The sequence below is a fragment of the Mustela nivalis genome (assembly GCF_964662115.1).
Source record: "Mustela nivalis genome assembly, chromosome: 8".
NCBI classification, from domain to species: Eukaryota; Metazoa; Chordata; class Mammalia; order Carnivora; family Mustelidae; genus Mustela; species Mustela nivalis.
In genome coordinates this window covers 118,257,662-118,281,364 of record NC_139027.1, presented here as the reverse complement: position 1 = coordinate 118,281,364, position 23,703 = coordinate 118,257,662, and the positions used below count along the sequence as shown (strand labels likewise).

Sequence of the window (23,703 nt, the reverse complement as noted above, 5' to 3'; positions counted from 1 at the left end):
ATATATGCATATGCATGCTCTGGATGGAGTTCTTAGAAAAAGCACATTGCAGGTTTTTGGTTGTTGATGTAGTTGTTATTTAATTTATGACCTGTTAAATTGATCTTAAAAGACAGATTATATAGTGAGGATAAGTGGAGCAATATCTAATGTGAGTGTTAGGTCAGGATTTGGAAGAGTTGAGAAATTCACATCTAGTAGAGGTTTATTATAGTAGGGGGGGGCACTCTTGCAAAGCATCCTTCCTTTGGCCCTGACTTTACTTGTGATGAATTTACTTTTTCCTTTCTGATTTAGATGGCTTCTATTTCTTTTTCTTACCTAATCACTGTTGCTAGGACATCTAATACTATGATGAATAGAAGCAGTGAGAGTATACACTCTGTCTTGTTCAGACCTTAGCAGGAAAGCTTTCAAACTTTCACTATCCAGTATGATGCTAGCTCTTGGATTGTTATACATGGCTTTTATTATGGTGATGTATATTCCTTCCATACCTAATGTCTTGAGGATTTTTATCATGAAAGTATTTTGAATTTTGTCAAATAATTATTCTATTTAGACAATCATATGATTTTTATCTTTCATTTTATTAATGTAATGGATCTCACTGATTTGCATATGTGGAAATGTCCTTGCATCACAAGGATAAATCCCACTTGATCATGGTGTGTGATCCTTTCACTGTGCTGTTAAATTTGGTTTGCAAAGATTTTGTTCAGAACTTTTGCATCTGTATTCACCAGGGTTCTTGGCCTGCAGTTTCATTTGCTTGCAGTGTCCTTAACTATCTTTGGTATCAAAACAAGGCTGGACTCATAAAATGAACACGGGAGTGTTTTCTCTCCTCTTTGATTTTTTGGAAGAGTTTGAGAAGTATTGGTGTTAATTTTTCTTTGAATGCTTGGTGGAATTAACCAGTGAAATCATCTAGTCCTGGGCTTTTTTTTTATTGAGAGGTTTTTAATTACAGATTCAATCTCTTTACTCATTACTCGTGTTCAAATTTTTTATTTCTTCATGATTCAGCCTTAGTAAGTTGGATGTTTATAGGTATTCATCTAATTTTTATAGGTTATCTAATTTTTTGGCATGTAATTGTTCATAATGGTCTCTTATGATTCGTTGTATTTCACTTCTGTGAGTTATAATTTCTTTCTTATTTTATTTATTTATTGTTCTTTCTTTTTTTCTTACTTATTCTAGCTAAGGGTTGTCTATTTTGTTTATTTTTTAAAAAACAGCTAAGATTCGCTGACCTTTTTTTTTTTTTTTTTAAGATTTTATTTATTTATTTGACAGAGAGAAATCACAAGTAGATGGAGAGGCAGGCAGAGAGAGAGGGAAGCAGGCTCCCCGCTGAGCAGAGAGCCCGATGCAGGACTCGATCCCAGGACCCTGAGATCATGACCTGAGCCGAAGGCAGCGGCTTAACCCACTGAGCCACCCAGGCGCCCTTGCTGACCTTTTCTATTGCTTTTTTCTGCCTCTATTCCATTTGTTTCCATCTGATTTTTGTTATTTCCTTACTTATGCTAATTGGGTGTTCATGTTACACTGTTTTTTTCACAGGGAAATTATTTCTTTCTGAACTGGGTTGCATGAGCTTGGGGGAAGGTGATGGGGATAGTGTGGCTCCATCTTTCCTAACCTCCTCAATGGATTTTTTCTCATTTTTGTGCTTCACCAATGTTCTGTAATTGTTCACCTGAAATCCACTGACTCTTACGAAGGTATTTTTGTGTGTAGGTAGTTGTTCAACTGATGTTTTGTTTTGTTTTAAAGGTGGGGGGCAGTAGTAGAAATTCCTTTGTCTGCTGTTAAACCTCTGCCATGGCTTTCATTTCAGTTGTTGTATTTTTTGGCTCTAGATTTTCTGTTTAATTCTTTTTTCATAATTTCTATTTCTTTTTTGATATTTTAATTTTGTTCATGTGTCATTTTCCTGATTTTCTTTAGTCATTTGTCCATGTTCTCCTTTAGTTCATTGAATATATCTGAGACAGTTGTTTTCAAGTCTGTTCAGTAAGTCTGAGGCCTGTTTCTTCAAGCTAAGTTTCTGGAGATTTATTTTGTTTCTTTTAGCTAGACATGTTTCCCTGTTCTTTGCATGACTTGTGTTCTTTTTCTGGAAAAGTGGTCATTTGAAAAACAGTTCCCTCTCCCAGTCTTTACATACTGGCTCTTTCAGAGGTAGACTTCACTGATCTTCTGAAAGCTCAACGTCTTCTCAAGCATTTTCCAGGAATGTGTCCTCTCTGGGCCTGTGCATGTGCTTCCCCCAACCCCAACTATACATGCTGCTTTTAAGTGCCTTAATTTCTTTTTTTTTTTTTTTAAAGATTTTATTTATTTATTTGACAGAGAGAAATCACAAGTAGATGGAGAGGCAGGCAGAGAGAGATAGAGAGAGAGGGAAGCAGGCTCCCTGCTGAGCAGAGAGCCCGATGTGGGACTCGATCCCAGGACCCTGAGATCATGACCTGAGCCGAAGGCAGCGGCCTAACCCACTGAGCCACCCAGGCGCCCAAGTGCCTTAATTTCTGTTAGAAACTTACACCTGTTTATTTTCAAGGCCTTAAGTGTTCTATTGTATTCCTCTTTCCATAATCGCTTGTCCTGAGTCTCCCATGGGACTACTGTACCCTGGAACTCTCACAAGTCACAGTACTTGCCACTGCTTCAGCAGTCTCCAAACTATAATCCAAACTGTGCCTCCATTCTTGTCAAATGCTCTGAGTCAAGCAAGGCAGAAACGAATTCCTCAGGCAGCCCTGATGTAAGCCAGAATACTGGAAGAAAATTTCACTTTTTTTCTTCCATGCTGAGAGAGGAGCTGGGAATTGGGTGTCTTCCTCCTGACCATACCATCTTGCACCAAGGAATGGATGGAGCAAGAGTGAGCAAAAATTCCACAGATGTTCCTACCATTCTGAATGTGGCTTTTTCTCGTTTAGGTGTTCCATCTATTGATATAACTACTTAACTGGTTTCTAGAATTCCCACAAAGCTACTTTGTTCCACATAAGGCTTATTTGGTGTTTCTGTGGGGGAAATGAGGGACGGAAGCTTCCTAGTCTACTATCTTCCTGATGTCATTCCAGACTTCTGAGTCATATAGACCAGAAATCAAATCTTGGCTCACTCTTTTTCCACTATGGGGACATTAGCAGGAACATGGTCTCTTTGTGCTTTAGTTTTCTTATTTGAAAAATGAAGATAATGACAGCATGCTGTAAATTTTCATTAAAGTAATGTATAAAATTTCTCAACATAAGTAGTTTTTAATATTTTATAGTAGTAGGGCCACCTGGGTGGCTCAGGTGGTTAAGCATCCCACTCTCGATCTGGACTCAGGTCATGATCTCAGGGTTGTGAGATCGAGCCCCAATATGACAATGGGCATTGTGCTCAGCAGGGAGTCTGCTGGCTGGTCCCTCTCTCTCTACTTCTGCCCTTTCCCCACTTTTGCATGCTCACACGCATGCTATCTCTCAGTAAATAAATAATGTTTAAAAAATATTTGATAGTAGTCATTTTCTTTCCAAAGAGCTTTTTTTTTTTTTTTTTTTGAGATGCCCAACTGTTTCTAACAAGTAATTCTCACAGAATGATAGCTGTATCACTAAAAGATTTTCAGGCAGGGCTTGTATATATCTGAGTAACTAGTTTGTTGGCCTGTGCTTTGATACATGGTTGTGAATGCACAACTATGGGGGTATCCATATGTGTGTGATAGTGGATCTGTGAATAAACTGAGTTGTATACATGCCAGTGTGCACACTGATACACAATACCTGTTGGGGGGCGAAGAGGGTTTCACCTGTAGTACATATTTATTATTTCAAAGCATGGAAACACTGATAAACATGTGCACCAATATGTGTGTGTCCTGCCTTACAGCAGAAGCTAGCTATCTCCAAGGAATTGAGCATCAGAAGCACGTATCTGTTCAGGTAAATGGGAACTTGCCCAACAAGTACTCACAGAGGCAAATTTTGTAGACATAAATTCTCAGGAAAATACCATTAGTAATAAGAGAAATAGGAACAACATCACCAATAACTACAATAAAGGCTAATGTGTAGTCACCTCTTACTAAGTGCCAGACACTATTCTAAGTACTTTAAATATATTAATTCACTTAATAATCACAACAATCTTAAGAAGTAGTCTCTATTATTATTTCCATTGTACAGATGGAAATGAAGGGGCAGAGAGCTGAAGTTACTTGTCCAAAGAACAAGATCTAGTGAAAAAGAGAGCCCAGGTTTGATTCTAGAGAACTTTGATCTGAGCTCTGTGCACTTCACATTCTGTCTTCTGTGATCATGGTTGCATAGAGACTGACCATAGCCATATCTTTCTCAGGAAGCATGAAAAAAACAGTCAAAAAATCGAAGATAGAACCTACAGTTAAATGTCACCAAGGCTATGGAGTTTGCAGAGAATATTGCAGACAAGATGAAACTGAAGTTTACCTCTGTCGAAAAAAAGGAAAGTGCTGCGTTATCACCGATTCAATCAACACTACTCATGTAGGAGTAGAGGATGAAGTTTGGTGGTCGAAAACAATCACCACAAGTATGCCTTATTACTGAAGGCCCTCAACAATCTCCCCTCCTGGAAACCCTCCTGTCAAATATTTTCACTATAAAATTGCATTCCAGTCTCCCGTGTCTGTGTTTTATTCTATGAAGATTCATGATTGGAAGAGGGAAGCTAGGTAGAAGCCACAGAATTTGACAAAAGGCACCAGTCAAAAAAGCAACTAAAATTCCGAGATTGTTCAGTAGATTCAGACAGTTCAAAGGAAAGGAGATTATATTTTACTTTGCTTGTTTACCACACAGAGTGAAAAAGACGTGAGCACGCACTTCACAAAATTGAGTATCTAAATGGCTACTAAACATAGGACAGGGTGTCAATACACAGTAGCTATCAAGGAAAAGCCAAAGAAACCCATATGCCCAAGTGGCTGAACACAAGATAATTCCATATGTTGGTAAGAATATGGAGAGACTAGGACCCTCTTATACTACTAGTAGGGATATAAATGAAAAATTGAAGATATGAATTCCATATGCTTTACTATATCTATTTTTAGCATATACATAACAGAAATTAATACATATTTCACCAAAAGACATACAAGAATGTTCATAGAAGGATTATCTTAACTCTAAAGCATGTCAACAAGAGAATAAATATACTGTATTGCAAAGAAAACAAGACTATTTCTCCACACAACAACAAGGATTAATCTCAAGAACACAATGATGCATGAAGAAAGCCATGATTCCCTTCAAAAATAAGAAAAAATTTTTATGACATTAGAAATCAGGATAGTGATAACTTTTGCAAGGGAAAATAAAATGAACTTCCATAATACTTGTAAAGCTCTATTTTTTTATTATGTTCAGTTAGCCAGCATATAGTACAACATAAGTTTTTATTTTAGTGTTCAATGATTCATTAGTTGTGTATAACACCCAGTGCTCATCTCAACATGTGCCCTCCTTAATACCCATCATCTGTTTACCCCATTCCCCTGACCCCCACTCCTTTCTGCAACCCTCAGTTTGTTTTCTGGAGTCCAGAGTCTCTCATGGTTTGTCTCCCTCTCTGATTTCCTCCCATTCAGTTTCCCCTCCCTTCCCTTGTGGTCCTCCACTCTATTCCTTATGTTACACATATGAGTGACACCATATGATAATAGTCCTTCTTGGCTTGACTTATTTCATTTAGCATAATCCCCTCCAGTTCCATCTAGATCAATGCAAATGGTGGGTATTCAACCTTTCTGATGGCTGAGTCATATTCCATTATATATATGCACTACATCTTTATCCATTTGTCTGTTGAAGGGAATCATGGCTCCTTCCACAGTTTGGCTATTGCAGACATTGCTGCTATGAACACTGGGTGCATGTGCCCCTTCTTTTTACTACATCTGTATCTTTGGGGTAAATACCAAGTAGTACAATTGCTGAGTCATTGGGTAGTTCTATTTTCAATGTCTTGAGGAAACTCCACTAGCCATCAGGGAAATACAAATCAAAACCACAATGAGATACCACCTTAAACCAGTTAGAATGGCCAAAATTAACAAGACAGGAAACAAGTGTTGGTGAAGTTGTGGACAAAGGGGAACTCCCTTACACTGTTGGTGGGAAAGCAAGCTGGTAAAGTTCTATTTCTTGGCCAAAGTAATGGTTACATGGGCTTGTTCATTTTGGATAATTCATCAGACCATATACTTAAGACTTTTGCACTCTTCTATAGACAAGTTATACTTCAATTAAAATGATTATTTTAAAAAATTACCTAAGGGATTTAGGGTTATGGCCAGAATTCTCTGCAAAGGTACTCAAACCATGCCGACTTCCAATTGTTATAGCCCTATTCTCTAAAGGCATGATTTTTTTTTTTTTTCCTGAAACTTCTCAGTATGCAAGTTAGCCACATATTGGTCCAGGAGAGGGAGACTTTGTCCTATATCTTTTCAGTTAAGCTAGGCTCTGCAAAAGTAACAAACCCTGAAATCTCAATATCAAAGATTTATTTATTGCTCAGAAATTCAGGCCCCAAAGTGAGTTGTTAATAATAATAATAATAATAATAATAATAATGTATTCATTAACGTGAAGAAGATCTCTAAAGGAAATTCTGCCACTACTGAAGATGGAAAAAGGCTACAAATTCTTCCCCACTCTGCACTGATTCCCCTGCAATGGAGTGTTGCAGAGTCTCTCATTAAGAGGTAGAGCCTTTTTGCCACCACTCGCCTGTGGGCTTGGCCATGTAATTTATTTAGGCCAATGGATGTTAGCAAAAATACTGCAAACATAGGCTTGAAAAATTCTCATGCTTTGGTCTCAACCTATTGCTGCACTTGTGATCCTGAGAGTCTGCTCAATTGATGAGCTCAAACCAACTTGCTGGAAGTTGAAAAGCTATGTAGAGGAGAACTAAGGTGCCCTAAATGACATCCAATCAAACGTCAGATATATGAATAATGTTATCCTAGATCATCAAACAACTCAACAACCAGCTGAACACAAACTTATGTACAGCCCAATAGAGATCAGTCAAGCTTGTCCACACCAGAAGAACTGCCAAGTCAATGCACAGAATTATGAGTGAAATAGAATGATCTATTCAAGCCTCTAAGTTTTATGGTGCTTTTTTATTCAGGAGATGTTAACTGATACATTGACTTTGCAACTGCCTGTTGGAAAATCAGCATTGGAGATTTTGATCCTGTCTACACATTTCCACTGGGGGACAGGAAGATGCTAATCCTAGCTGTTAGTTATTCTATTAGGTGCCCCCCTAATATTTGAGGATAGAGAAAAAGAACAAATGGAAACAACAGTGCTGGAATACCTAATAGGCATTATAAATCTGCCTTAGAGCATGAGCAGAGACATCAAGAATGAAAAAAATGGGAAAAAAACAATTATTTTTTAGAGAAAATATGTAATCTTTTGTCATTTAAAAAAGGTATAAAAATTCATGATGGACATTATTGGGATTTTGTTGTACTTCCTTGCATTTCCCTTTAGATGAATATTCTTACCTTGAGTTATAATTATCTCAGCTGATTATGAGATGTGGTTGGAGTCTTCAGAGATCTTGATCAGGGTCAGAGTGACATGATAGAATGGCAGCAGATGAGGTCATGCCCATGGCACACACTGTTCTTCAACAGTCCCATTTGTTCTATTGGTACCTAGAAGGTAGTATCTCAGTCTCTCACAGTTAGGTGGAACAATAAGTCTAATTCTGAGCTGTGGAATGTGGGGAGAAGTGACTTCAAGGCCAGGATTCTAAAATCTTCCATGACATACCATGATGTGGTTCCATTTTATTTTTGCTTCTGTTGCCTGTGGTTTGGGCGTCAAATCCAAGAAATAATAGCTAAGACTAATGCCATGAAGTTTTCCCCTATGTTTTCTTTCAGAGTTTTACAGTTTGAAGCCTTGCTTTTAAATGTTAAGACTATTTTGAGTTAATTTTTGTGTCTAGTCTAAGAAAGGAGTCCAACTTAATTCTTTTGCAAGTAGATATGCAGTTATTCTAATATAATTTATTGAAGAGACTGTTCTTTCCTCATTGTCTAGTCTCAGCACTCAGGTCAAAGATCAGTTTTTCTTCATTCCTTCCTTAGTTCATTTTTAGTGTATAGAAAGACAACTGAATTTTGTATATTGATTTTGTATCCTGGTTTTTCTTTTCCTGCTTTCAAGATTTTCTCTTTGTTTTTTTCCTTTCAAAAATTTAATCATGATGATTATGATTTGTTTAGGTGTGAATTTATCCTACTTGGGAGTTTACTAAACTTGTGTAATATGTACATTGATGTTGTTCTCATTGTTTTAATAAAATTTAACAAGTTTGTTACCATTAATTCTTCAAATATTTTTTGTCTTTCTCTCTCCTGTCTCCTTCTGAAGCTCCCATTACACATATATTGATAATATTCATAGTATCCCACAGATCTTCAAGGTGCTATTCATTTTTCTCATTTTTTTTCTCTCTGCTCTTCAGACTGAATAATCTCTATTGAACTACCTTAAAGTTCACTGATTATTTCATCTTCCAGATTAAATCTTCTGTTAAGCCCCTGTAATGTATATTTAATTTCAGATATTGTATGTTTCCAGTCCAGAATGTCTATTTGAATTTCTATTTAGTTCTTTTTAAAAATTTTCTATCATTTCATCTATATCACAATTTGATAAGCTAGTATCATATATTTATTTTGTTATCATTATATTTTATGTTAATTCTTTAAGTGGTTTCTTTTAGTTCTTGAAATATTTATTTGAATTGCACTGAAGTCTCTCTTTGCTAAGTCCAATATCTTACCTACTGTATTCGTTTTCTATCAGTGCTGCAATAAATTACAACAAATTTAGTGACTTAACGCATCAGAATTTATTATTTTACAGCTCTGTATCTTAGGATCCAAATGAGTCTCGTAGGGCTGAAATCAAAGTGCTGGCAGGGCTGAATTCTTTACTGAAGGGGATACCTGTTTCCTTGCCCTTTCCAGCTTCTAGAGGCCTTCTACGTTCCTCAGCTTCTGGGTCCTTTCTTCCATCCTCAAAGCCACCAACACCGGGTCTTATCATATCATTCTATCTCCTTTTTCTGCCTTCCACTTCTATATTGAAGGGCCCTATAATTCATTGTTGAGGAGAGGATTTGCTGAGCTTCTCATTCAGCTTCTCTGGAAGTCTCACATCCAATGCAGATATCAGAAAGAATATGTTTATGTCTTTCTAAATCCTGCATTTAAACAGAAGTTGATCAATTCAGTATTCAGTCATCAGATGTTATTTTTATATGAGATGATTGAATTGTCACTGGTGTTTATAATTAAGTATATGAAATTAAACAGGTACATTAATACTTTATTGTTACCTATTATTATTTTCATATCTTTTTTAAATTTAAATTCAATTAGCCAGGGCACCTGGGTGGCTCAGTGGGTTAAAGCCTTTGCCTTCAGCTCAGGTCATAATCCTAGGGTTCTGGGATTGAGCCCTGCATTGAGCTCTCTACTCAGCGGGGAGCCTGCCCCCCTCCCCCGCCTGCCTCTCTGCCTACCTGTGATCTCTGTCTGTCATATAAATAAATAAAATCTTTAAAAAAATAAATTCAATTAGCCAACATATGGTACAATATTAGTTTTTGATGTAATGTTCAATGATTCATTAGTTGCTCTGACACCCAGTGCTCATCACATCACATGCCCTCCTTAATGCCCATCATCAAGTTACCCTGTCTCCCTAGTTACTTCCCTTTTCAAACCCCTCAGTTTGTTTGGAGTCAAGAATTTTTCATGGTTTGTCTCCCTCTCTGATTTCTTCCCATTTCACTTTCCCTCCCTTCCCCTCTGATCCTCTGTGCTGTTTCCTATGTTCCACATATGAGTGAAACCATATGATAATTGTTTTTTTCTGCTTGACTTCTTTCACTTAGCGTAATACTCTCTAGCTCTATCCATGTCAATGTAAATGGTAGGTATTCATCCCTTCTGATGGCTGAATAATATTCCATTGTATATATGAACCACATCTTTTTTTTTTAAGATTTTATTTATTTATTTGACAGACAGAGATCACAAGTAGGCAGAGAGGTAGGCAGATAGAGAGAGGGAGGAAGCAGGATCCCTGCTGAGCAGAGAGCCTGATGTGGGGCTTGATCCCAAAACCCTGGGATCATGACCTGAGCCGAACGAAGGCAGAGGCTTAACCCACTGAGCCACCCAGGCGCCCTGAATCACATCTTCTTTATCCATTTGTCTGTTGAAGGACATCTTGGCTCCTTCCACAGTTTGGTTATTGTGGACATTGCTGCTATGAACATTGGGGTGCATGTGCCCCTTCTTTTCACTACAGCTATATCTTTGGGGTAAATACCCAGTAGTGCAATTGCTGGGCTATAGGGTAGCTCTATTTTCAACTTCTTGAGGAGTCTCCATGCTGTTTTCCAGAGTGGCTGTACCAGCCTGCATTCCCATCAATACTGTAAGAGAGTTCCCTCATATCCTCATCAACTTTTGTTGTTCCCTGTCTTGTTAATTTTAACCATTCTGACTGGTATGATGTGGTATCTTATTGTAGTTTTGATTTGTATTTCCCTGATGACAAGTGACGTGGAGCATTTTTTCATGTGCCTATTGGTTATTTGCATGTCTTCTTTGGAGTAAATTAATTTAAATGCAAATCCACTAAACACTCCAATTAAAAAATATTATTTCCAAGTTGGATAAGAAATAAAGCTCAACTACATGCTGCTTACAAGAAACATGCTTAACTATGAGGATACAAGACTTTAAAAAAAAAGATATTATTTATTTCTTTGATACAGAGAGACACAGCAAGAGAGGGAACGGAGGCAGAGGGAGTGGGAGAGGGAGAAGCAGGTTTCCTGCTGAGCAGGGAGCCGGATGTGGGGCTATATCTTAGGACCCCGGGATCATGACCTGAGCTGAAGGCAGCCAATTAAGGACTGAGCCACCTAGGTGCCCCAAGACAGGATATTTTATTCCATCTTGGTCACAGAGAGTTCCTTCCTGACTTTAAGATTCTATGATCTTGTTTATGTTCAGCAAGGAAACACTATGGCCTAACTGGTAGCAACTAGTGCAGATACCAGACATTAGCTGTGCTTTTTCTTTCTGAGTGCTGACCAAAAAGGAAAAACAAAACAAAACAAAACAAAACCTACCAAATGATACCATTGAAAGAAAGAAAAGGCAAGTCAGAGGATTGAAGAAAATATTATAATATATATGCTTATAATCTAACAAAGAACTCATACCTAGAATATAAAAAGGACACCTACAAATCAATAAGAAAAGAGAGACAACCCAGGAGAAAAGACTTGAACAGATATTTCACATAAGAGAGTAACCAAGTGGTTAATAAATACATGAAAATGTGTTCAAGTTAATTTCTATATCAGGAAAATGCAAATTGTAGCCATAATGTGATACCCCAGTACAGTTACCAGGTGGTTAAATTGAAAAGGTATACAATAACAAGTGTAGGCAGAGATGTGTAGCAACTAGAACTCCCATTGTGGTGGGAATATAACTGGTTCAGCCAAATTGGAGAACTGACAATATCTACTAAAGATGACCAATTATATGCCTGTGATCTACTGTCAGTAGATACATCCTCAGCAATAAACAATATGTATGTATTTTACTATAAAATATGTTCCAAGGATGTTTCTAGTAGTATAATTTCTACTAGTCAAATAGTGGAAACAACCTAATGTCCATAAAAATTAGGATGGATAAAACACTTCCGGTGGAATTTTTCAAAGAACTGGATCAAATAATCCTAAAATTTGTATGGAATCAGAAGAGACCCTGAATCACTAAGGAAATGTTGAAAAACAAAAATAAAACTGGGGGCATCACGTTACCTGATTTCAAGCTTTACTACAAAGCTGTGGTAGTAGCATAAAAAGACAGCATGGTACTGGTATAAAAACAGACATATAGACCAGTGGAACAGAGTAGAGAGCCCAGATATGGACCCTCAACTCTATGGTCAAATAATCTTTGACAAAACAGGAAAAAATATACAGTGGAAAAAAGACAGTCTCTTCAATAAATGGTGCTGGGAAAACTGGGCATTCTTCTATATGTAGAAGAATGAAACTCGACCATTCTCTTACACTGTACACAAAGATCAACTCAAAATGGATAAAAGACCTCAATGTGAGACAGGAATCCATCAGAATCCTAGAGGAGAACATAGGCAGTAATCTCTTCAATATCAGCCACAGCAACTTCTTTCAAGATATGTCTCCAAAGGCAAAGGAAATAAAAGCGAAGATCAACTTTTGGGACTTCAAAATCAAAAGCTTCTGCACAGCAAAGGAAACAGTCAAGAAAACAAAGAGGCAACCCATGGAATGGGAGAAGATATTTGCAAATGACAGTACAGACAAAAGGTTGATATTCAGGATCTATAATGAACTCCTCAAACTCAACACACACAAAACAGACAATCATATAAAAAAATGGGCAGAAGATATGTACAGACACTTCCCCAATGAAGACATACAAATGGCTACTATCAGACACATGAAAATATGTCCATCATCACTAGCCATCAGGGAGATTCAAATTAAAACCACATTGAGATCCCACCTTACACCAGTTAGAATGGCCAAAATTAGCAAGACAGGAAACAACATGTGTTGGAGGGGATGTGGAGAAAGGGGAACCCTCTTACACTGTTGGTGGGAATGCAAGTTGGTGCAGCCTCTTTGGAGAACAGTGTGGAGATTCCTCAAGAAATTAAAAACAGTGGGACGCCTGGGTGGCTCAGTTGGTTAAGCAGCTGCCTTCAGCTCAGGTCATGATCCCAGCGTCCTGGGATCGAGTCCCATATCGGGCTCCTTGCTCCGCAGGGAGCCTGCTTCTCCGTCTGACTCTGCTTTCCACTCTGTCTGCCTGTGCTCGCTCTCGCTCGCTCTCTCTCTGACAAATAAATAAAATCTTTTTTTTTTTTTTAAAGATTTTATTTATTTATTTATTTATTTGACAGACAGAAATCACAAGTAGGCAGAGAGGCAGGCAGAGAGAGAGAGAGGAGGAAGCAGGCTCCCCATTGAGCAGAGAGCCCGATGCGGGGCTCGATCCCAGGACCCTGAGATCATGACCTGAGCCGAAGGCAGAGGCTTTAACCCACTGAGCCACCCAGGTGCCCCAATAAATAAAATCTTTAAAAAAAAAAAAGAAATTAAAAACAGAGCTTCCCTATGACCCTGCCATTGCACTCCTGGGTATTTACCCCAAAGATACAGATGTAGTGAAAAGAAGGGCCATCTGTACTGCAATGCTTATAGCAGCAATGGCCACAGTCGCCAAACTGTGGAAAGAACCAAGATGCCCTTCCACAGACGAATGGATAAGGAAGATGTGGTCCATAGACACTATGGAGTATTATGCCTCCATTAGAAAGGATGAATACCCAACTTTTGTAGCAACATGGACGGGACTGGAAGAGATTATGCTGAGTGAAATAAGTCAAGCCAAGAGAGTCAATTATCATATGGTTTCACTTATTTGTGGAGCATAACAAATAGCATGGAGGACATGGGGAGTTAGAGAGGAGAAGGGAGTTGGGGGAAATTGGGAGGGGAGGTGAATCATGAGAGACTATGGACTCTGAAAAACAATCTGAGGGGTTTGAAGTGGCGGGGGGCGGCGTGGGAGGTCGGGGTACCAGGTGGTGGGTATTATAGAGGGCATGGATTGCATGGAGCGCTGGGTGTGGTGAAAAAATAATGAATACTGTTATGCTGAAAATAAATAAATTAATTTAAAAAAAATAAAAGTATGTGGTTAGTCTCCAAAAAACAACAACAACAACAACAACCAAACAAACAAACAAACAAAAAAACCACTTCTGGAATGTTACATAATGGAATGCTATATACAGCAATGAGAATAATAAACTATTGCAATATATAACAACATGAATGAATCTACAAACTTTCTATTGAGCAAAATAAGCCAGATACAAAGGAGTATTTTCTGAATGATTTCAGTCCTATAAAGTTTGTTTTTAAAGATTTTATTTACTTATTAGAGAGATAGAGAGAGACCACAAGTAGGCAGAGCAGCAGGCAGAGGAAGAGGGAGAAGCAGGCTCTCTGCTGAGCAGGGAGCCTGATGTGTGGCTCGATCCCAGGACTCTGGGATCATGACCTGAGACAAAGGCCGCCACTTAACCAACTGAGCCACCCAGGTGGCCCCCTATAAAAATTTTTAAAAAGCAAAAGAAGTTGAGAAGTTCAGGATCATGGTTTCCTTTTTGGCTGGGAGTTAATAAAAGTCAGGATTCTGATTACCTTTTTGGGATTAAGCATGATGGGGAGCCCAAATGTGGAAACAAAGCCTTTCTCTTCTCTTTGGGTAACACATTCTCACCTGGGAGGAGGCTCTGCCCTCAGATTCTGTCTGTGTAGGGTTATCTTTTGGGTTTTTACAGGCTGGTCAATAGAATCAATATTAAGGTTATTGCTATACTCATAATTCCTCGACCAGGTATTGAACCCCTTCTTTCTTCTTCTTCTTCAACTAAAACAATCAAATAATTTGTGTGCATATCAACATCTGGGTTATCAAACATAGCCAGATGTTTCTGAACTTTAGCTTGCTCTTAAGCCAAAAACTTTTATCTATTGACAGTTTTATTAGGTCCATAGGTTATTAGGCAAGTTACTAGGCAAGATATTTTGGTATCTGGGGAGAGCAAAACATCCATAAGCTTATTCTTACTTCATGGAAGGGCTCATGGTGGGACCACCTGGTAGTCCCATTTGACTCATAATTTTTTTTTCTGGTTATCTGAATGCTGGATCCTCCTGTCCCCAGCACATATGTTACCCATTTGGAAAGAGCCTTCCTGACCACCTTATCTTAAGAGTCTTTAGAGCCCAGGTCTGAGGAGGGCCATTTTGAGAAGGCAGGCCAACAACCAGAGAGCAGACTCACCAACAATAGTCCTTCTGCAGACACAGAAATATCCTTGTCCTCCTGTGGACTCGGCTAGAACCCCATCTGGCCTTGATTCCTGTCACCAGCACCATGTCAAAGGACCTGCCTGTGTCTCTAGTAATAGTCCCATGAACCTTGGTCTAGCCCCTCTTGGCCACAGTTCAGAAGCAGTCCTCCCCATGCAGAAATTCAGCAGAAAATACATGTATACATGCCCTTGGAGGGAATAACTACCCACAAATGCAATTAATAAATATATCCCACTTAAAAAGTCATCAGAAAGAATAAAATAATTAGGAATAAATCTATCCAAGGAGGAAAGACCTGTATCCTGAAAACTATAAAACACTGATGAAAAAAATTGAAGATGACACAAGTAAATAGAAAATAAATATCCCACATTCATGAATTGGAAGATTTAACATTGTCAAGTGTCCATACGACCCAAAGCAATCTACAGATTCAATGAAATTGAATTCCTTATTAAAATTCCAATGGATTTTTTTTAGTTTTATGGATTTTCTTTAAAAAAAATTTTTTTTAATTCAATGTAGTTAGTATATGGTGCATTATTATTAGTTTCAGGGGTAGAATTTAGTGATTTATCAGTTACATATAGCACCCAGTGCTCATTACATCAAGTGCTCTCCTTAATGCCCATCACCCAATTACCCCATCCTACCACCCACTTCCCCTCCAGCAAATAAGTCCATCAAAGAAAGACAAATACCATATGATTTCACTCACATGTGGAATTTAAGAAACAAAGCAGATGAACATAGAGGAAGGAAGGAAAAATAAAATAAGATAAAAAGAGAGAGGGAGACAAACCATAAGAGACATTTAATTATAAGAAGCGAACTGAGGGTTCCAATGGCTTTTTTCATAGAAATAGAGAAAACAATCCTAAAATTCACACAGAACCACAAAAATCTCTAAATAACCAAAGCTATCTTGAGAAAGAACAAAGCTGGAAGCATCACATTTCTTGATTTCAAATATACTACAAAGCTATAGTAATCAAAACATTATGGTACTGGCAAAAAAACAGGCACATTAGGCCTATGGAACAGACCAGAAATAAATCCACGTATGTATGGCCAACTAATCTTTGACAAAGTCACAAAGAATATACAATGAGGAAAGATTAGTCTCTTCAATAATGTTTTTGGAAAAATTTGTTATCTACATGCAACATAATAAAACTGGACACATACCATACCAAAAACATCAACTCAAGGCTGATTAATGATTTAAGCAGAAGACCTAAAACCATAAAGTTCTTAACAACAACAACAACAAAAAGCATAGGTTAAAGCTACATGACATTGGCAATTGGTTTTTGGATTTGACTCTGAAAGCATTTGGCAATCTAATGGCAATACAATTTTCACTTAAAAAAAAAAAAAGCAAAGGCAACAGACGCAGAAGTAAGTGAAACTATAGCAAACTAAAATGTTTCTGCAAAGCAAAGAAAACCATCAACAGAGCAAAAAGACAACCTCCAAAGAGGAGAAAATATTTAAAAACTATACATCTGTTAAGGAGTTAATAACCAAAATACAAAAAGAACCCATATAACTCAGTAGCAAAAACCAAACGATCCAATTAAATAATGGGCAAAGGACCCATTGAACTGACATTTTCCCAAAGGAGATGTACAAATGGCCCACAGGTATATAAAGAGGTACTCAGTATCACTAACCATCAGAGAAATGTAAATCAAAACCACAATGAGATATTCATTCAACCTGTTAGGATGGTTATTATACCACAGACAAAAGATAACAAGTGTTCACAAGGATGTAAAGAACAAATATACATGGAATGTGAATTGATAGAACCACCATGAAGAACAGTATGGAAGTTCCTAAAAAAGTTGAAAATGAAACTGTCTTATGATCCAGTAATTCTGCTTCTGGGTATATATCTGAAGGAAATGAAAATAATATCTTGAAGATATAACTGCAGTCCCTTGGTCATTGCAGCATTATTCACATAGTGAAGACATGGAAACAACCTAAGTGTTTGTCAATGGATGAATGGGTAAAGAAAATTTGAAATCTGTATATTACATGTACATGTGTAAGTACATATATATGCAGTGGACTATTATTCAATGTTAAAAAAAAAGAAATCCTGCCATTTTGGACAATTTGGATGAATGTGGAGGATATTATGCTAAGTGAAATAAACCAGACACAGAAAGTAAATTGTATGTGATTGTATGGTGAATCTAAATTAGTTGAACTCATGGAAAAGAGCAGAAAGGTGTTTGCCAGTTCTTGGAGGGGGTTGGGCATGAAATGGAGAGATATTGGTCAAAGGGTACAAACTTTCAGTTACGGAATAATTTTTGGTGATCTAGTGTACAAGGTGACTATTGTTACTAAAACTTTACTGTATACTTGAAATGTCCTGATGGCGTAGATCGTAAGTGTTCTTATCTAGAAAAAAGATAACTATGTGAGGTGATAGGTGTGTTAAATTAACTTGATTGTGTATACATATATCAAAGCATCACATTGTATGCCTTAAATATAAGCAATTTTTAGTTGTAAAAAAAATTAAAAGTAAATTAATAAAAGGATCCTTTTGGGCTGGGAAAGAAGTAAAGAATGAATATATATGGCTTAGGGCAGGTAGAAATACTGATTAGGTGAAATTTACAGAGAAGTATATGTTTGTTTTGCAAGAAGAACCTTCCTAGCAAAAGGGGAAGCCTATTTTAAAAAGAGCAAGAAACCCGTTAATTTCAAAGAACATAAGTTGTTTGTGAGGTCCATGGTGGGAGTGGAAAAGGAGGGTACTGAGGTGGACAGGATTATTGTAAAGGAAGTTTATTTATTTATTTATTTGACAGAGAGAGAGAGAGAGATCACAAGTAGGCAGAGAGTCAGGCAGAGAGAGAGGGAAGCAGGCTCCCTGCTGAGCAGACAGCCCGACTAGGGGATCAATCCCAGGACCCTGGAATCATGACCTGAGCTGAAGGCAGAGGCTTTTAACCCACTGAGCCACCCAGGTGCCCCATAAAGGAAGTTTAGAATTGATTCCTATTATCATCGCACAGCTTTTGAAGAGTTTGAAAGGAAAAAGTAAAATTTCAGGTCTGTGTTTTAGAAATGATCCACAATAACTGTATGGGAACAGTGGAGTGAGTCAGAGGGGTGATGTCCGACAAAGAGACCAGTAGGATGTAAATGTTACAGTATGTGTGTTTTAATCCGCCAGGTCTCCACAACAAAGTATCAGGCTGGGGGCTGAAACAACAGAAATTTATTTTCTCACAATTCTGGAAGCTAGGAGTTTAAGATCAAGGTATTGGCAGGGTTTTTTTTTTTTTCCTTTCTTTTTCTTTCTTTCTATACTTAGTTTCAGAAGGTAGAATGGTGTGGCAGGGTTCATTTCTTCTGAGGTCTTGCTCTTTGCTTGTAGGTTGCCATCTTCTTTCTATATCTTCACATGGTTTTTCTTCTGTGTCCTAATCTCCTCTTCTTGTAAGAATGCCAGTCATACCAGATTAGGGTTCACCCTAATGATCTCATTTTAATTTAACTGCTTCTTTAAAATTTAGACCCGATCTCCAAATGCAGTCATGTTCTGAGGTACTGGGGATTAAGACTTGACCGTATGAATTTGGAGGACACAGTCAGCCATAACATGAAAACATGAAGGCTGAATCAGAATAGCCCAGGCAGGGATGGAAAAACAGGTGCTAAGGAGGCAGAGCTGGGAGGTTTTTGTGGCCAACATGATGTGTGTGGGGGGGGTGCAGTATGGAACAAGAAGGCAACTAAGATATATTTTAGGATTACGGTTTGAGTACTTAGGTTGAGGTGACTTTCCTGTTTCTCAGTCTCTTCATCCTCCATCATGCCTTTGCTTTCTAAAGTGGCATCTGAAGTCATAGGTAAAGAATGGATTTCCGATATAAACAAATGAAGAAGGCTTTAAGAGTTGAAAGGCATATGGAGTTTATAATCTACTCCAACCTTTCCATTTTGGGGATGGGCAAAATGTGGCTCAGAATGGTAAGGTGACATAATCACATACTATTAGTGCCTCTGAATTTCCCCTGCACTCTTATCAATTCTTTGGAACTATGGTCTGGAGGTTTCTTTACACAACTCTCTAAGGCTCCTGAGTCCATTTGTAAGCATAATCTCTCCAGCCAAAAATACATAAAAACTTGTAGAAGAACAGGTGGCTTCTTGGGCTTTTCTGCAGCTGTTGGTGTGGTTGAAGTTGGCATCATTGTGCCCAGGTAACTGGAGACCCAGTCACTGATCCACTCTTCAGATAGCCTAAGGACATCTTCTAAGGTTTGGGACATGAATGTTATATGGCGGTATAACAGTGGGGGTAGATGAGGAAACTGATATGAAAGGCATGAGAAATGGGTTGAATAGTTAGAAGTTGCCATGATTGTGGATTGCTGTACCTTGTCTTCAGACTGTGTCCTCCAGATAATTATGTAAACGGAGGCAAGGGATAATTTTCACCACTAGACCTGACTGCCATTGGTCTCTGAACTAAGACTATTTACTAAGTGGGAACAATTCCTTCCTTAACTATAACTTGGGATCATTCCTATTTGTGCCTGGATATACAAGTTAGGGCTGGATTTGTTATACATTTTAACCACAAGGAGGCTCCCAAAGCTTTCCCTTCCGCCACACCTTCCACATTAAGGACTTGGGTTCTGGACGGGAAGAGCACAGTGAGCTTTTCTCACTATAGCAATAGTTTTCCGCATTGAGGAAGCACAACATCTGAACTCGGGTATCATGGGTTCGAAGTGTTGCTACTGAACCAGAAGGGCTAGTTCAGTGGCCAGCGGTACTTGGGGCAAGTCACTTAAACTCTCTGTGACTTTATTTCCTCTTCCGGCAAAGGAACACAATACTAAATTCTTACCTCATGGAGCTGTTGTTAGGAAGAAAGGAGATTATGTATGTAAAGTACTTAGGACAAGGCTTTGCACACAATAAGTAAATTCTCAGTAAATGCAGTGGTTGGGGGCGGTGTTTGTCTGATTTTTGTTTTGGGGCGGGGGTTGGTTGGTTGGTTGGTTGGTTCTTTGTTTTGTTTTACTCTTTTCCGCCTCCATTTGGGTGGGGGTGGCAATGGTTGCTTCCTCGTCAGAAGACATGCCAATCTTCGGAAAGCTAAGAATGATTAGGAATTAGGGTAAGGGATAAATTCCAGAAGTGAGCCCATGAGGCAGAGCCTTGGGCTGAACTTTGAGTTAAAGAGGCAAAAGACCTCTGGACCACAATGGCCTATCTCAAGACCCTAGGATGGGTCTTAGATAAGGTGTGGCCAAGGTGGAATCTGCATTAGCCTGGAAAACTTCCACGTTGAGGGACCTAGTAGCATGTGGTCAGAGACCTAGAAATTCAGGTGGTAGATCCTATAAAATAGTCTTACAGTGAGAACCAAGAACATTAGTTATGTCCTGACACAACCTACCAATGTTAGGCTACAGAGGATTAGAGAGACAGGATATAATGAGAGCTATAATGAACATATTTTCTTTAATGGACCCTGTGAAGACCCAGCAGGTGTCTAATATCTAAGGACCATGAAGGTGTCCCAGACAGCCATTTCTCCAACTCATAATTCTGGCTGTTGAGAGTCTTGTATCAGGAGTTTTACAGACGTTCGGCTGTTCTTACCTTAGCTTGGTATGTCATCTGTTGTTTCTCAACAGAGTATGGGAGTTCACGCTTTACATCAGGGATGCAACAAATTTTTTTTTCCCCACATCTTTCCTTCTTCCTCTCATTTTCTTTGCAAGATTGCCTGCATCTTCCTTTTCGATAATTACATCTTTTGACCCATCCATCTATCAAAAAACCAAAAAGATGAATAAACAAATACATGAAAGAGAGTAAAGACTATAATACTAAGGGTGTTAGTATTGTAGTAATAATAGTTAGGATGAACTACTGAAATGTAATGGCATTCTTGGGAAGATTAAATAAATATGGAGATGTAGAATGCCTAATGCTAGTCTTAACATGTACTAGATATGAGTAGTTATCTTCCTTCCTTCAACCAGCTCTAACTGGACTTTATTTCTGTGCTTGTGATGTTTTGCTCTCTGTCATTTTTCAGTCTTGCCACATTGGTTCCTCCTTGTCCCCCAAATCTAGGTGCTTGGACCTGTACCTTCAATTATCTATTTTTTCCCCCTCTCAATTCATTGTTCACTCAACAGTGATTTTTTGAGAACCAGAGTATGTGCCAGCCACTGTTCTTTTTTGTTTTTTTATTAACTATATGTAAAGTCACATGTTTTATTAATTCTAATGTATAATATCACATCTCAGTATATATAATGCACTATTCTGATAAGACCAGAGATTCCAGATGAAATGACATGCAAAATGCTAAGAAGGTAACAAAATGCACTGAAGATACAAAGTGTTTCTATGACTAAGCTCCTAAATTTATTTATTCAATATATATTATATGAGTACTTTGATTATAAAAGTATGTGGCCCATTACAGCATACCACTAATCCTGGCATATATTTGACTTGCTTTCTGCATTCCATATATATTATTTTCTTTTCAGAATTATTAACCATACCAAAATGTGAATATAGTTTTTAAAATTATGTTATGTTAGTCACCATATAGTACATCATTTGTTTTTACATCATTAGTGTGGCCACTTGGGAAAACAGTGTGGAGGTTCCTCAGAAAATTAAAAATAGAACTACCCTAGGACCCAGCAATTGCACTACTGGGTATTTATCCCCCAAATACAGATAGTGAAAAGAAGGGCCATGTGTACCCCAATGTTCAAAGCAGCAATGTCCACAATAGCCAAACTGTGGAAAGAAACAAGATGCCCTTCAACAGATGAATGGATAAAGAAGATGTGGTCCATATACAAAATGTAATATTACTCAGTCTTCGGGAAGGATGAATGCCCAACTTTTGCATCAACATGGATGGGACTGGAGGAGATTATGCTGAGTGAAATAAGTCAAACAGAGAAAGGTAATTATCATATGGGTTTCACTTATTTGTGGAACATAAGGAAAAGCATGGAGGACACTAGGATAAGGAAGGGAAAAGTGAAGGGGGAGAAATCGGAGTGAGAGATGAACCAGGAGACTATGGACTCTGGGGGGAAAACTGAGGGTTTTGGAGGAGAGGGAATGGGGGGATGGGTGAGCCTGGTGATGGGTATTAAGGAGGGCATGGATTGCATGGAGTACTGGGTATTATACACAAACAATGAAACATGGAACACTACCTCAAAAACTAATGATGTACTGTATGGTGCCAGGCACTGTTCTAATTGCATGTCCCAAATGATGCCCTAGAACAGGACTTTGAACACTGAAGGATTAACTTATACTGCCTACCTGCAGGCTGATGCTCTAGATGGTATAAGTCTCTGTCCTGTTTGTGACTCAACCCCATCTAGATCTATAAAACACAGCTTCCTCAGCACACTGGGTTCATTGGATTTTCTCTACTTGTTTTTTCCCCTCTCTACTTATTTATTCTCCCCTCCTGAGAGATAATTACCAATTTGCTCTTTCTTACCAGGATATTCAGACTGGAAAAATCGGACTCTGATTCCATGAATCAATGTGTAGATTCTTTCTCCCAAAATGTCTTTTGCAGCTGCAACTCCCTCTTCAAAACTAATCTGCCCTTACCAGAGTTTAAGACAAGCTGAAACTGATTAGCCCAGAACTACCTTCTTTTGCTTCTAGAAAAACTGAGTGATTGACAAAGGCTTTCAGTTTGAAAAGCAGATCCAACAGAGGATGCAGCTTCCAGCAGCAATGATTCAGAGGGAAATCATGGAAATAATAATCATAAACCTTAGAATCCCCAGGAAGCCTAAGCAGGAAACTTTTCCTTCAGAAAGCGATTCACCACCCAGCCATAAAATCTATCTGACTGTTAGAGAACTATGATCACGTTCAATCTGGAATCCAGAATCGTCTGTCCTAACCCCAGCTCCACACCTTGAACCTATTTTTCACAAGCCTCTAGATATCCAATATCAACCTACAAATTTTTCACTACATATTCTAACACAAGAGCAAGATGTCTCTTCTGATTGCTTTAAAGGAACATTCAAAACTATGTAACAATGAAGAGGTGAAGAAATGGGACTGGTTACTGCCAGAGGTGGTATCCATTAGATGTAGGTTGAAATGAGAGATGGTGGGAAGAGACCCTGTTGACATTTGGGCCAAAGATATTAAGGACACTAGGGATGCTGCAGATGCTTCTGCATATGGAAGGGACTTCATACAAGAAACTCTGGGCTCTGCCAGTATTTGCCATCATGAAAAACACCATCATAGTCAGGGATGACAGACTGCCATATTCATTATAAGACTGCACTAGATCTCGGTCATCTCTGTGGGTTGCCATCACTGCCACATATGTTCAGTTTTCCAATGATTCTATGACTAGAACCCCATTTTTACTCCTTCTTCCCTCCTCCCCATTGTCTGGTTACCTGGGGAAGCCTGAGCCAGGAGCACAAGAACAGCTAAGGTCAGGACCGAGAGTTTAATGTATCCTGAGAGGAGTGAGGAACGATCCAGCGGCATACTGAATGTGCCAGGAGAGGCTGATCTTCACTCTGCATTTTATTGTCTTGGGTAAGGCTGAGTCAT

At 38.4% G+C, this 23,703-nt stretch overlaps 1 protein-coding gene across 1 annotated transcript; it reads right to left on the bottom strand.

Moving 5' to 3' along the window:
• Positions 1 to 9,225: 9,225 nt before the first annotated feature.
• Positions 9,226 to 23,637, bottom strand: LOC309870654 (beta-defensin 115-like; the record flags this gene model as incomplete). Its single annotated transcript, XM_082743019.1, has 3 exons — positions 9,226 to 9,297; positions 20,719 to 20,888; positions 23,544 to 23,637. 3 exons carry the CDS (start codon positions 23,635 to 23,637, stop codon positions 9,226 to 9,228), a joined length of 336 nt encoding a protein of 111 aa, XP_082599145.1.
• Positions 23,638 to 23,703: the final 66 nt, after the last annotated feature.